At 48.3% G+C, this 12,865-nt stretch overlaps 5 protein-coding genes across 5 annotated transcripts; 3 read left to right on the forward strand and 2 right to left on the reverse strand.

Annotated features, from left to right (window-relative positions):
* Positions 1-63: 63 nt before the first annotated feature.
* FSST1_011247 (tRNA A64-2'-O-ribosylphosphate transferase) lies at positions 64-1,530 on the reverse strand (the record flags this gene model as incomplete). The annotated part of the gene is made up of 3 exons (XM_083234360.1): positions 64-1,058; positions 1,106-1,140; positions 1,199-1,530. The coding sequence occupies 3 exons, from the start codon at positions 1,528-1,530 to the stop codon at positions 64-66; spliced, it is 1,362 nt and encodes a 453-aa protein (XP_083080943.1).
* A 304-nt stretch (positions 1,531-1,834) lies between these two features.
* On the reverse strand, positions 1,835-3,191 carry FSST1_011248 (Gfo/Idh/MocA family protein; the record flags this gene model as incomplete). The annotated part of the gene is made up of 3 exons (XM_083234361.1): positions 1,835-2,898; positions 2,947-3,109; positions 3,168-3,191. 3 exons carry the CDS (start codon positions 3,189-3,191, stop codon positions 1,835-1,837), a joined length of 1,251 nt encoding a protein of 416 aa, XP_083080944.1.
* A 2,202-nt stretch (positions 3,192-5,393) lies between these two features.
* On the forward strand, positions 5,394-6,386 carry FSST1_011249 (dihydrodipicolinate synthase family protein; the record flags this gene model as incomplete). Its single annotated transcript, XM_083234362.1, has 1 exon — positions 5,394-6,386. The coding sequence occupies one exon, from the start codon at positions 5,394-5,396 to the stop codon at positions 6,384-6,386; it is 993 nt and encodes a 330-aa protein (XP_083080945.1).
* Positions 6,387-7,102: 716 nt separating this feature from the next.
* On the forward strand, positions 7,103-8,869 carry FSST1_011250 (major facilitator superfamily domain-containing protein; the record flags this gene model as incomplete). Its single annotated transcript, XM_083234363.1, has 2 exons — positions 7,103-8,507; positions 8,559-8,869. 2 exons carry the CDS (start codon positions 7,103-7,105, stop codon positions 8,867-8,869), a joined length of 1,716 nt encoding a protein of 571 aa, XP_083080946.1.
* Positions 8,870-11,561: 2,692 nt separating this feature from the next.
* FSST1_011251 (uncharacterized protein) lies at positions 11,562-12,275 on the forward strand (the record flags this gene model as incomplete). Its single annotated transcript, XM_083234364.1, has 1 exon — positions 11,562-12,275. The coding sequence occupies one exon, from the start codon at positions 11,562-11,564 to the stop codon at positions 12,273-12,275; it is 714 nt and encodes a 237-aa protein (XP_083080947.1).
* Positions 12,276-12,865: the final 590 nt, after the last annotated feature.

Below are 12,865 nucleotides of genomic sequence, written 5' to 3' on the forward strand. Positions count from 1 at the left end.
TGTTGTAACGTGTTGTTGGATATTCTCAACAAATTGATCAGAAATTCATGCACAATGCGCCTACTACTTCCGCCAATCCATTAAGAAGCTATTGACACTCTGCAATGTAGCACGACTAGGATTCGCCCCAGGGTAGGCCGTCATGATGAGACCCAACCTCGACTTAATCAATGTCTTTGTAAAAGAGACATTTTTTGTCGAATCCCTCAACTTCCCTTTGTCGTCGAATAGATAACATGATATCGCAAGAGCCACGCCAACTGACAAGTCCTTTCCAGACTCGCATGCCACAGCAATTCGTTGTTCATCAGGTTTCTCAACCTCGGCAAGATATTTGGCGGCAAAATCGCAGATATCAGGTAGTGCAGTGCGAAGATTTCGACTTGCCAACTTGCTTTTCCCAAGGCCAGCTTGCATGTATGTTTTGGACTTCAACCATGAATCCTTTGGTGTCGTATCTTGTGTTATGGCCATGCGACATTCGGTGGGCATGGTGGGGAGGGGCAAAGCGCATACAGATATATGAGGCACAATCTGTATTTGTGATCCTTCATCTTTCTTGCTAGTCGCCTGCTCATCGACTAGCTTAGAGATGAGATCCGGCAGTTCTGCTTCTGGTGTTTCAAGAAGCTCATCGATGTTGTCCCAGAACAAAGGCGCTTCAAGACCATGCGCCCACATTTCAGTATCGTCGGCTGCACCCTGGATGTAACCGCCCTCGTCCATCTCACTGCCTACCACACGACGACTAGCCGTACAGCATATCACAGGCCGGAAATCCTCGAATATAGACTCTGTGTCTTCTGGTGAGGGAAGACTAGAGTCAGGAGTTACCCAGAATGGACGCAGTGGCTTAGTGAGGCATGTTGGAAGGTTGAGATTGAGAGCTTTCAATGATGCGACGAATCCGGGGATGAGTGCGGATATTTGTGAGTGAGTTGTTGCGGGAAGATGAGCTGGGAGGTACAATTTGGATGAGAAAGGGTGTGAGGGGAGAATGGCGAGGTTGAGAACAGTGCACCAGATGGGGATTGTGGAAGATAGGGCATCAGGCATTCCTGTATAAGTCAGTATTCATGTGAATATGGTTCGACAAAGGACCTACGCTTGCCACGACGAGTGGAATCGACGATTATGATACTATCAACAATTAACTTCTCACTCTAGATATGAATGCCTACATTATCCTCACACGTACCCATCGTTCTTCTCAATGATTTCAACCAAATGCAAATTCAGTCTTCTCGTGCTAAACTTCCACGCTCTCTCGTGACCATCAGTACTCTTAAAATACGCACTCGCGCCTTTCCGCCCAGGAGGAATATACCAGCTACCACAACGCTCATTGGCGACAAGTGGACGTGGTGCATACGAATGGGATACGCGGTCTACGAATTCTGCGTCGGTTTGAATACTGGTTAGACGGTTGTGGATTGTGAGTGTTGTGCGTTTGAGAGAGGCCATAAGCTGAGACATGGAGGGTTGTTCATTTTGGGGGAGGATGAGGTCTGAGAAGTGTGGGTCGGGCATAGCGGGTGTTTTGTAGTTATAGAATTAATCGAATATATAAGTGATTTGGTGGTGGAAAAATGAACGCGTTTAGATCTTGGAAAGGTTGATATGGGTGTTTAGTTTTTGGTGGAGCGACAGAGTTAACAGCCCGCATGGCTTATCCACCCCGCATTAAACACAGTATATTCACTTTCACTTCCCATGAGAACATTTGATAAGTGTAAACAAAAAAAGGCTTCATCATTACTTTTGGTCGTAACCCGTCAGACATATTTACATGCAGCATATGGTATTCACCCCTCCCGTCTCTTGCTTCAGTCGATTACTCCAATCTCCACTTGCCATCCTCAATGACAATCTTAATCTCCCTGTTCTCATCGATACTCCTTCGACCGGCCTCAAGAATCGCCGTTGTAGCAATGGTGTTCTTGAGTGTGGGGAGAGGCTTGGCATCGAGGTCCTCGGGCTTGAGCTTGCCCGAGTTCACAGCGCGGCAGCCATCGACAAACTTCTCAATGGAAATATAACCGTAACCGGTCTGACCGGCAAAGTTTCCATCCTCATCCGGGGCGTACTTCATGTAGAAGGGGTTGTACCACATCATTTGACCGACGGAGTCATCAGCGACATCATAACCTCTCTTGGCCTGGTCGACGCGGATCTCACCGTTGGCGGCGAGGTAGTGGAAGTATTGGTTGGAGTGGACACCAGCCTTTTGAGGTGCGGTCCACGAAGCAGTGTAGACACCAACGGCGCGCTTGCTGGGCTCGCCCTGCTTGTTCCAGGTGACGAGCAGAGAGATTGTGTCCTCGGTGCAAGGATCGCAGCCGAGTTCAACGGCAACACCCTTGGAGGAAGAGGCATTGACGCTCACGGGGACGTATCCGCGCTCCTGAACCATTGAGTCGTTGATATCGATGTGGTGGCTGTTAAGGTAGTATGAGATATCAGACTCCTTACCAGCCCAAGCCTTGAAGGTCTCAAGCTGTGACTTGGGCTGAGACATGTAGCTGTAGAAGTAGTTGAAGTCGCCAAGCTTCTGAGCCTTTGCGCGAGCATCAGCGTAGGCAGGATCGTAGCGCTTGTGGTGCTCGACGTAAACATAGACGCCCTTCTTCTGAGCGAGGTCGACGAGCTGTTGGTGTTCTTCGAGGACCTTGACGGCGGGCTTTGTGATCATGACATGGATGCCTCGCTCAATGGCGTACTTTGCGATGGGGAAGTGAGTAGGGTCAGGGGTGAAGATTGTGATGGCATCGCCTGGGCTGAGGGCGTCAATGGCGGACTTGTAGGCATCGGGATCGACCTTGTCGTTGGCTGGGAAGGAGTCGAAGGAGGTGTCGAGGTCGTTGTAGACTTGTTGAATGTTTTTGTCGAGATGTTCACCTGGAAGTGTTAGTGAGTGAAGGAGTGTTGCTTTGATAGAGTACGTACGGATAGCAGGGAACTTCTTGCCATTGACACCGACCATGCCCAACTTGTTGACCTTTTCGCGACGGCGCAAATCAAAGAGACTCAGACCAACAACGCCAACCTTTTTGTCTGAACCAGAGGCACCGCCACCGACGAAACCGGTGGTGTACTCTCCAGTACCAATCTGAGAGTAAGGTGTTAGCTAATTGGAAATCTGGTTGGTGTCTTTAGGCTGAACTTACCATCAAGACGTTCAAAGGATCCATTGTGAATGCGATGAGGGGCAACGCGGGGAAGAAAGAAGCTATGATGAGACGAAAGACAGAGTATGAGGGTATAAAAAGACTTCCAGACTAGTTAATGGAAGAATGCGCAAGTCGATTCAAGGTCTGAGCTGGTCAAGAGAAGATGTCTAGAGTGCAATCATGAGCTCTCTTATGAATTGCTCGCTCATGTCTCCGCAAGCTACATTGAGCTTGGCTATTGAATCTGGGGGACAGTTCGGGGTTCTCTCCGTCTACGATTGGAGGAAAAAAGAGTCCCCGCCTTGAAACCCCCCAATCTCGAGCTTGGGATGGAAAGCGTTCTTATGGAGTCATGATAAGTACTGAAGAGCTCATGTGACTGTGGGGAAACGAAACATGGTAAATGAATATGGGGGAGATGATCTAGATTCATTGGTCTAACTGCTTAGAAAGGCGAGATGGCAAGAAATGGTAATGTATTAGTGATTTGTTGTTGTGGACTAGGTATACTAGGTACCTATGGTCTATGGAGTCTACGGTACGAGGGCGGGGGACTTTGGAGAAATAATCCCCATAAGAGCTTTTTATTACTGATCATAACAGCTGCCGGATATCCGAGGCTAACCTCAGTGGGCACATATTGAAACACTGTATAAAGGCCACGGGAAGACGATTCTCCCCGCGGGTAATGAATAGCAGCGACCTTTTGCATTGAATACAAGAGTCGAGAGCAGACAAGAACCACCCCCAAAGCATGGATCACCACTATAAACTCGGAGCAATCAGTGGATTACTTAGGTTAGTTAAGAGAATCAAATGAGGGGTAAAATGGCGGGGTCGGATCCGGTTCCCCCACCCCCACGCCGCTATAACAACAACCGGCTTATGACCGCTTGCTTGTAAGTCAATGGGTGGCTTGAGTAACAAGGGCATTGGCTGTGCTGTGCAGACACACCTGGTTGATCTATACTATGTAGTTTAATTGAGTATCAATATATTGGGAAGTAAAATTACAATCCTGTCTCTCGCGGAGAAATCAATTTCGAGTGTCATGACTGCCACTTCTGTGCAACCCAACATCTCATTGCAGTGATAGTGATCCTGCCACTTTGGGGGTACCAGTACCAATAATTCTCCGCTCACTCATCCCAGAAAGAGCCCATACAATACCTACAGAACAGTGCATAATGAAAATTACCCCCCATCGACAACAACATCACCATTACACGCACTCAAACAACTCACACGCCCGGCTCAGGCGCAGGCCAGACTTCCAGGTACCTAGGCTTATTCGTTTCGGACTCGCCTGTTTTTCAGCCATGCACTTTGCCTCACATGCTGCACCATGTAGGTCAGCTCAAAGCTCAAAGCTCAAAGGGGTGACTCTCGACCGGCTAATAACCATCAGCACGGGATGTCCAACATGGAGCCTAAGCGATCCAATATTTTGTTGTTGATGAGCCTCTCTTTCCACCGCCCTTCCCGTCCAGCCGGCTCCTTACACCAAACTTAGCTAGATCAATGGTTAAGGGTTTATGCTGGGTGCTTAATCCTAGAAAAGGATGCATCCAGAAGCCTGGAGTTCCCGTTAAACGTCTCTACCGAATGGTAACTAATCGTCAAGGAACCGACCTGAACTGCCGTTGTCGCTCCAGGTAGCAAACAAACCACCCAGCAGCCAAGATGTCAACCGATCATAGTAGGAACCCGCCGATTCCGACATGATTCTCCTTGCGAACTTGACTTGCTGACTCTTGTTCTTGGCTACGACGTTGAGGCTTGATGCCATCACGACTGATGTCTTATCTTTCAACCTGATACTTCACTTCAGACAATGTCCACCTTACATACGGAGTAGCGTACCACCATTAAAGAATTTTGTGGTCCTCTTGACCCCAGACTTGGACCGCATTCTTCCAATTGGGGGACGCCGATCCAATACCCACGTTGGTCTTGGAGCACTTGACTTCCCGAAGCGAATCCACCCCCAAACTGGGATTGGGACTGGCTGCCGAAAATGCACTTGTCGGTTCGACATGATACCTTGAGCTTCCTACGCTAGGTACCATAAGTTATAAAGTCCCTCTTTTGTTTCTTTTAAGCTCCGGTCTTTTCGTTTTGCTGTCGTCTGTATCTTGTTTCTTTCACGTCCCTCTGTCGCCTCTCATCCCCTCGTGAGTCGTCTTACCAGTTTACATCCCCAATCATCCCACACTTTTCATCATGACTACTTCCAACGGTGCCACCAATGGCCAGAATGGTCACGCGGCCACACCCAACACGCTTCCTACCGGAATCTACGCTCCCGTTATGACCTTTTTCGATCCCGAGACTGAGGAGCTCGACATTCCCGTCATCAAGAAGCATGCTGTGAGACTAGGTGAGGCTGGTCTAGCTGGCCTTGTTGCTATGGGCTCTAATGGCGAGGCCGTTCACTGCACCCGCGAGGAGAAGATTGCCGTTACCAAGGCTACACGAGAGGCGTTGGACGAGGCCGGCTTCCAATCAATTCCTGTTGTCCTCGGAGCCACAGAGGGTAGCGTCAAGGGTACCGTTGAGCTGTGCAAGATGGCCGCCGAGGTTGGCGCTGCTGCCACTCTTGTTCTCCCTCCTTCTTACTACAAGGCTCAGATGAGCGAGGACGCTGTCTACAACTACTTCATCGACCTTGCCAACGCGAGCCCCATCCCCATTATCCTCTACAACTACCCCGGTGCTGTCGCCGGTCTTGACATGGACAGCGATCTCCTCATCAAGCTCGGCCAGCACCCCAACATTATCGGCACAAAGTTCACCTGCGGAAGCACTGGTAAGCTCACTCGAGTCGCTCTCGCTTCCGATGCCAAGACACCCTTCCAAGAGGGCTCCGGCTACCTTGCTTTCGGCGGCATCGCCGATTTCACCGTTCAGACTCTTGTTAGTGGTGGCAGCGGTATTATTGCTGGTGGTGCCAACGTCATGCCCAAGACCTGCGTCAAGGTCTGGGACCTTTACGTTAAGGGCAAGAAGGACGAGGCTCAAGCTCTCCAGAAGAAGCTCTCCAAGGGCGATTGGGTGCTGACCAAGGCTGCCATCGCTGGCACCAAGTCCGCTATCCAAAGTTATTACGGTTATGGTGGACACCCTCGACGACCCCTTCCCCGTCTCACACCCGAGCAGGCCAAGGGCATTAAGGAGGGTATCAAGGACATCATGGAGATTGAGATGTCACTATGATGCATGATGGAAGATTGAACCCGTTAATTTCTGCTCCAATTGGCGAAGAGCCACTTATATGGAAAGGTATGAGTTTGCATAGCGTTGCATTTAATGGCAAAGGGAACCAACCCTATTGGCTCGACAGATGGATTCACGCAGCGAATCTACTGTCTGGACTTGGTCATGCCTATAAAAATTATGAGCATATTAAATGAATGAAAAAAAAAAAATTGAATGAAGAATGATCATGAAAGACTTGCTATTGCTACTCTGGGAAATGACTTGGACCCAAAACGGAACAATCATGAGGAACGGCGAGCAAGGCCACCAGGCAGCATGTTGCCTTTCCATGAGCACATGTGTGATGAATCATGTTACCTAACCATGATGGTGTTGCCTCAATGTTTTGTGAAGAGGACAAGATATGATGGATCCTTTGTAAGCTCCGTTGTCGGTTCAAGGTGGCACCAGACTAACGACCCCAGATGATGGATGCTATTGGTTCGTTCCCGTCTGTCCCTTGCGTGCTATGTCTTATCCCCTTCTTAAACCATGACGGAAGGTGGTTGGGGACAGAAGCCAATGGCATTTATCTCGATATCATTGACTAGACCTCACTTTGCGCTACATCAATCTCACATAATTCTTACCCATAATATAGTCTTGCCTCGCTGTCAAATATCTTTTTCTCAGATTCCTCGCCATTTTATTTCACTCTATTGATAAGAGTCGATATGCGAGAAACCGCGAGCGGCAGTGCGGCTTCTGCCGTGGCCGAAAACGGTGTCGCTCCGCTGAGTGATGAGCGAACTCCCTTGCTCAAGGCAAATGGCCAAGGTCAAAACTCAGATGCTGAGCCAGCAAGTGAGGCTCAAGGGGATGACCCAAATCAGGGTCTTCCAGCAGGTCAAGAAGAGGAGACAACTGTTGTTGCTGATGAGGTACCGACTGCAAAGCTCATTCTCATCTTTGGCACTGCCTGGATAGGCGTCTTCCTGGGTGCTGTCGATTCCACCATTATCGCAACTCTTTCAGGGCCCATCTCGAGCGAGTTTCAATCTCTGAGCCTTTTGTCGTGGCTTGCGACAGCTTATCTCATCTCCAATGCCGCGTGCCAGCCTATCTCAGGCCGGTTAACGGATATCTTCGGCCGAGGACCGGGTCTCGTTTTCAGCAACATCTTTTTCGCAGCTGGTAACCTCATTTGTGGTCTCGCACATAGCCAGACTACCATGATTATTGGGCGTGTCGTTGCAGGCATCGGTGGTGGTGGTTTGATGAGCATCTCCACGTTCTTGGGCTCGGATTTGGTTCCTCTACGCAAGAGAGGAATTGTTCAAGGTCTCGGTAATATCTGCTATGGTTCCGGAGCAATGCTTGGTGGTGTCTTTGGTGGTTTAATCAATGATCACACCTCCCAAGGTTGGAGACTTGCATTCTTGATTCAGGTACCGCCTGTGCTCGTCTCTGCCGTGGCCGTTCATTTCTTGGTCAAGATCCCTCCCAAGCAGTCGGACAAATCATTCCTCGCCCGTATAGACTTTGTCGGGGCGTTCCTGACATGCTCGTTTCTGGTGTTGCTGCTCTTGGGTCTGAACTCGGGCGGCAATATTGTTCCGTGGACGCACCCTCTTCCCTTGACCACAATTCCTCTGGCTGTCATCACATTTGGGTTATTCTTATTCTGGGAGAGCAAGGCCCGCCAGCCAATCATTCCTGTAAAGCTTCTTCTCGACCGAACTGTCCTGAATGCCTGTCTTTGCAACTTGGCTTGCACCATGGCAGTCATGGGGGCCCTCTTCTACGTTCCGCTTTACCTTCAAGTTCTTGGTAGCAGCGCCACGCAGTCTGGTGTTCAGATCTTACCATCCCCAATCGGTATCTCGATCGGTTCCCTCTTCTCTGGCTTCATCATGAAGAAGACTGGAAGGTACACCAGGCTTGGAGTAGCAGGTTTACTCGTACTCATCGCAGGCGTGGTGGTTCTTACCGTCCAGAATCAGTATAGCCCCAAGTGGCTGATGGGTGTTTCTTTCTTTTTGATCGGTTCCGGGTACGGTGCCACACTCACGACAACTCTACTGGCATGTATCGCAGCGGTGGATCACTCTCAACAAGCTGTTATCACGTCTGCAACCTGTAAGTTGTTCATGCACACGGTGGTGTTTAATATTGCTAACAAATCCTTAGATCTAGCACGCAGTCTCGGTAGTACTGTTGGAATCACCATCGGGTCGGCTGTTTATCAAAATATTCTCAAGGCACGACTTTGGGAGAGGTTCGGTGACCAGCCTGGCGCCGCAGATGAGATTCGCCGTATCAGAGATGATCTTGATGAGATTAAGCATCTCCCCGAGGGATGGTATGATGGAGTTGTTAGCTCTTTTGTGGATGCTTTCAGGGGTGTTTGGCTGACACTGTTGGCGTTTTCAATCTTGGGTCTGATTTGTGTATCACTCATGAAGCAACATACGCTGCACTCGACTATTGCGAGACGGTGATTTGCTCGGCAAAGATGAGAAGCTATTGGAAAGATGGCATGGAAACTGAATAATTTTACCAAAGGTCTTTTCCAAGGTAGGCACATAATCTGGGCAAACGAGCGTATGAAAAGTTGACCTAGGGCTGTGAACCTGAATTATGGAAGACGTATGGACTTGAAAGCAATTTTGCCTCATTTTAGCAACACACATTGAAAGCATACAGCATACATTCTGCACGATGATCTTGGGCACCTCTAGATTGTAGTTTAGGAGGGCATGAATAGATAATCTGAAAACTTGATCTCAACTGGCATCATGCATATAATGGGCCTTTCCTTTCCTATGGCTTTAGAGTCAAGCTTTCCCCTACACTGAGGAAAGGCCCCCATCCGACTTCTTTCCTAGTTATGGAACACTGGAATGCATGTGTCTTATACTTGTTGTTGAATAATTACAATGAAACGTGGGCTGTCAGGCGAAATCTTACTTGTCGTCAGAGATCTTCCCCTTTCGCCTTTTGAGATATATCACAAAGCAAATGGCTGGAAGGAATGATCGCCGAAAGTGACAAAGTTAATGTCTCAAAACGGTTGATTCTTCTTGGGTTGGGAAAGGTCGTCTACCTGTGTTACACAGGCTTCCAGTAGAGCAAGAGATCGACATTGGTATCATAATAGATGAAATCACTGAGCTGGTGTACACCAATTTCTCCAGCCATATGATCATTATTGCATCTTCGGCTTGGATCTCAACTGTTGATCTGCTCCAGACATCATACATTACAGTATCTAGATACATCATTACACTACAAACGGCTGTCCAAGCTCCCTCGATAGCTTGCGGACATTTTCGACCGGAGGTAATTTATCGATCAGCCACATCGCAGGGAATCTCGACATAGGCGGCCGACAAGGCGTTAAAGAGCTGCAGCGGTTGTCTAGCTAACAGATTTAGTTGAGGCATGCTATCTACTTTAGGTAACGAAAGGGGACATATTGAAGAGGGCTGAGGGTCTGAAAGATGGTAATATTAATGCACTCCTAAGAGTGAGTACGTGAATGTTGAATTATTGTGTCAACTCCCATGGCATGGCTCACTAGTCCCAGGGCCTAGATCGTGTTCAAGGTCTGAGACATTTGTATCATGGCTTTTTTCTTCAACGCCACCCGGACGCTTTCACCGCGAAGGAGGCTCTGTTCTCGCTTGTTGTAAAGTCTATTGTGCCTCTTTCCGTCACAAAAGCTCGGGAGTCCAGATTGTTCAGAGACAAAATTACTAGAACAGTCTATGCTATTTGTGAATAGAATCTTTGATTAGCTATTATTTGCACCCTCTTGTGCAGAGATTAGCTTTCCTACTGCACGCCAGTAGATAACAGTGAGGCAGAAAAGAGACCAGGCCGGAATAGTCAAGTAAATCGCGGCGTGGTGCGAAGCACAGACGACGGTCTTGTAACGTCTGCTATTTCCTTTAGAGTAGGGCAGAGTGGCATGATTACAGCATCCGTTGAGTCTAGACGCTGACTTGGAGATGAGTGTTGGTCCCTGATATGCTGATCTTGTAAATCAGGCCGTCCAGGTCGTGTTCGTTGGAGATCCTCACATCATATTTGTCTTGGCCTATGTAGAGGCACAGTGAAGTGATAATGATTGGCGTTTTGGACTAATCCGTATGGATACTCACTCGTTTCTGCATCGGGAGAATCAAGCCTCCCTGCCACAGGACATGGAAAAGTGATATGGGCATCTTGTCTGATGAGGGACCGTTTGAACCTGTTAAAATTCTTGCTTAATCAATGCTTTTAGTTTAGTTCAGTCTGTCGCAGATTGGGACGGGCAATAGAAGCTATGGCCAACAAACGGGTGCCCTGTTTTTGTCCAGCACTTGTTTAGCTTCCGCTTTGGCATCTTGCCAGGCGCCACACACTTTCACTTACGGATATAGACAGGCAAGCTGTCCCTTCACTCGTAGATTTTGAGTTCCTTGCCAGGATGTGGCTTCACTAAAGAATGCCTCTATCCAACAATAGAGCTGATCTACAACCCGTTACAGTACGGGAGCCCAAGAGAGTCTGGGCGAGTTACCTAATAGTGATCATCCGGAGAGACATCCGAGAGCTTTCAGTTACAACATGAACATCAAAAGCGGTCATACTCTAGGCTCCGGCATGCGATTGGGGATGTCTGATACGTAAAGATGGCTTCATAAGGTTCTGCTTTGTAACACAGTCACCAGAAGACCTGCCTGGAACGGAGGTTTGAGGCCTGCCTGTTGGCTGAGATAGGCACCAAATCCGTCGATCGTGACGAACCTACAGTAAAAACATGCGTAGTGGTTGTCAAGCAGTCGGGTAGTGAGGCGGCCGACCCTGATCTTTATCCCAGGAAGATGGCCATGATGAGATGTGATGAGCCAACCAAGATGAAAACTTAGAGCCCGGATATGGCTGCGAGATCCAAGATAGAGTTGTATGCAAGGTACCATCTGTAAGGACCCTCGAAACGTTGATTCGTTATGTCGCCTCCAGGAACTTGAATGGGTCTGCATATAGATATCCATCGTAGATCCTGTCTCAGATGAATCTCGTTTTGTCTTACTGACTTTCATTTGTCCAAATCCTCTTCACTCTCTTATAATGAAACACATCACCATCACACTGCTGTTCAGCACTTTGTGCTTGGCTCAGCGATATACTTATACAACCCGCACAATGACAGAATGCTTCAGTACTACACAGTCAAGCTTCGGCCCCGCGGTACCTACTCAAGGCCAAGACAACTATTACACTGTCGAGATGCCTGAGTGTCAAGACTGCGACTGCACAGATTGTGTATATACCAACACGTATACAACAACACTAGATGTCTTTGCTCCAACAGGCATCGCACAACTTCCTTACTCGGTCAAGGAAGTATATCGGGGCATGTCGGCTATGCCAGCAGATGCTACGCCGACTGCTATCCCATACGGCTTCACTTCTGGCGTCGAGACATGCAACAACTGCGGAGATGAACCCATCACTGCAACTATGACTTATCCTCGCGGCGGTTCACCTTATCAAGAAAGCGTACCAACAGCAACACCAACAGCTGATAGCTCATTCGAGTCTCCTTCGACGCTACGCACTAAAGTCGCTGACGGCCCCAAGACTGCACGTCTGGAGAACACTATTCTCGAGCACAAGGCCATCGAGTATCAGGGTCAAGCAGCCAGCTCCTCCAACTTTGCCGGGTTTAGTCTTGGAAGCGACTCCGATTCCGACTCTGAACCAAAGAGCCCTGGCGGTTTATCCAAGGACATCAAAAGCTACGCCAAGATGAGGGATACAGCTCCTTCACGGGACGCTGATGGAGCCGCTATGGGTAGAAAGCCACCAGCTAGAATTGCCATGGCTCTGCTTGTGCCTATAGCGCTGCTAATGTAAGAATATCAAAGAGAGAAAAAAGGAGTGGAATGGATGGTACTTTACAGGAATGCATTCAGCGCTGGCGTTGTAACATTTGTTCACTTTGGGAAGCGTTTTCTTTGTCAGTTACGATTATCACGGCCGAGTATCACTGAGACAGAACATGATTCTTGGGGTCGGAATGGGAAATACCACACGGATATCCGGATGAGGTTTTAGGAGGGCATCATAATAATAAGACTGTGTAGATAGTAAGAAATAAATAACATGATCAAAAGTTTTTGTAGAAGAATTTTTTACGTTTTGGAGTATAGTGGTGTTTGTCAGGTATGGTGAATCCTAAATAATGTGGTGAGTTGAGTTGCTATAAAACTCCCAGACCGAGTTTACGACGGGTGCTTAGTAACCCGACACATAACAAAGTCATTCGTCCTTTGAAGCTATTCACAGTAAATGATGACAGGAACAGACCCTTGTTTGAATGACAGTTTCAGAGGGGATTAGTTCGGGACCCCAGTATCCGCTATAGCCCCTGGCGTTTAATTGGCGTTTAAGCATGAATTTATTAATGACAGCTTCAGTCGTTTGTTAATTCTCTTCATTTGATC

Source organism: Fusarium sambucinum, chromosome III (assembly GCF_050947815.1).
Source record: "Fusarium sambucinum isolate potato_lamoka chromosome III, whole genome shotgun sequence".
In the NCBI taxonomy this organism is placed as follows: Eukaryota; Fungi; Ascomycota; class Sordariomycetes; order Hypocreales; family Nectriaceae; genus Fusarium; species Fusarium sambucinum.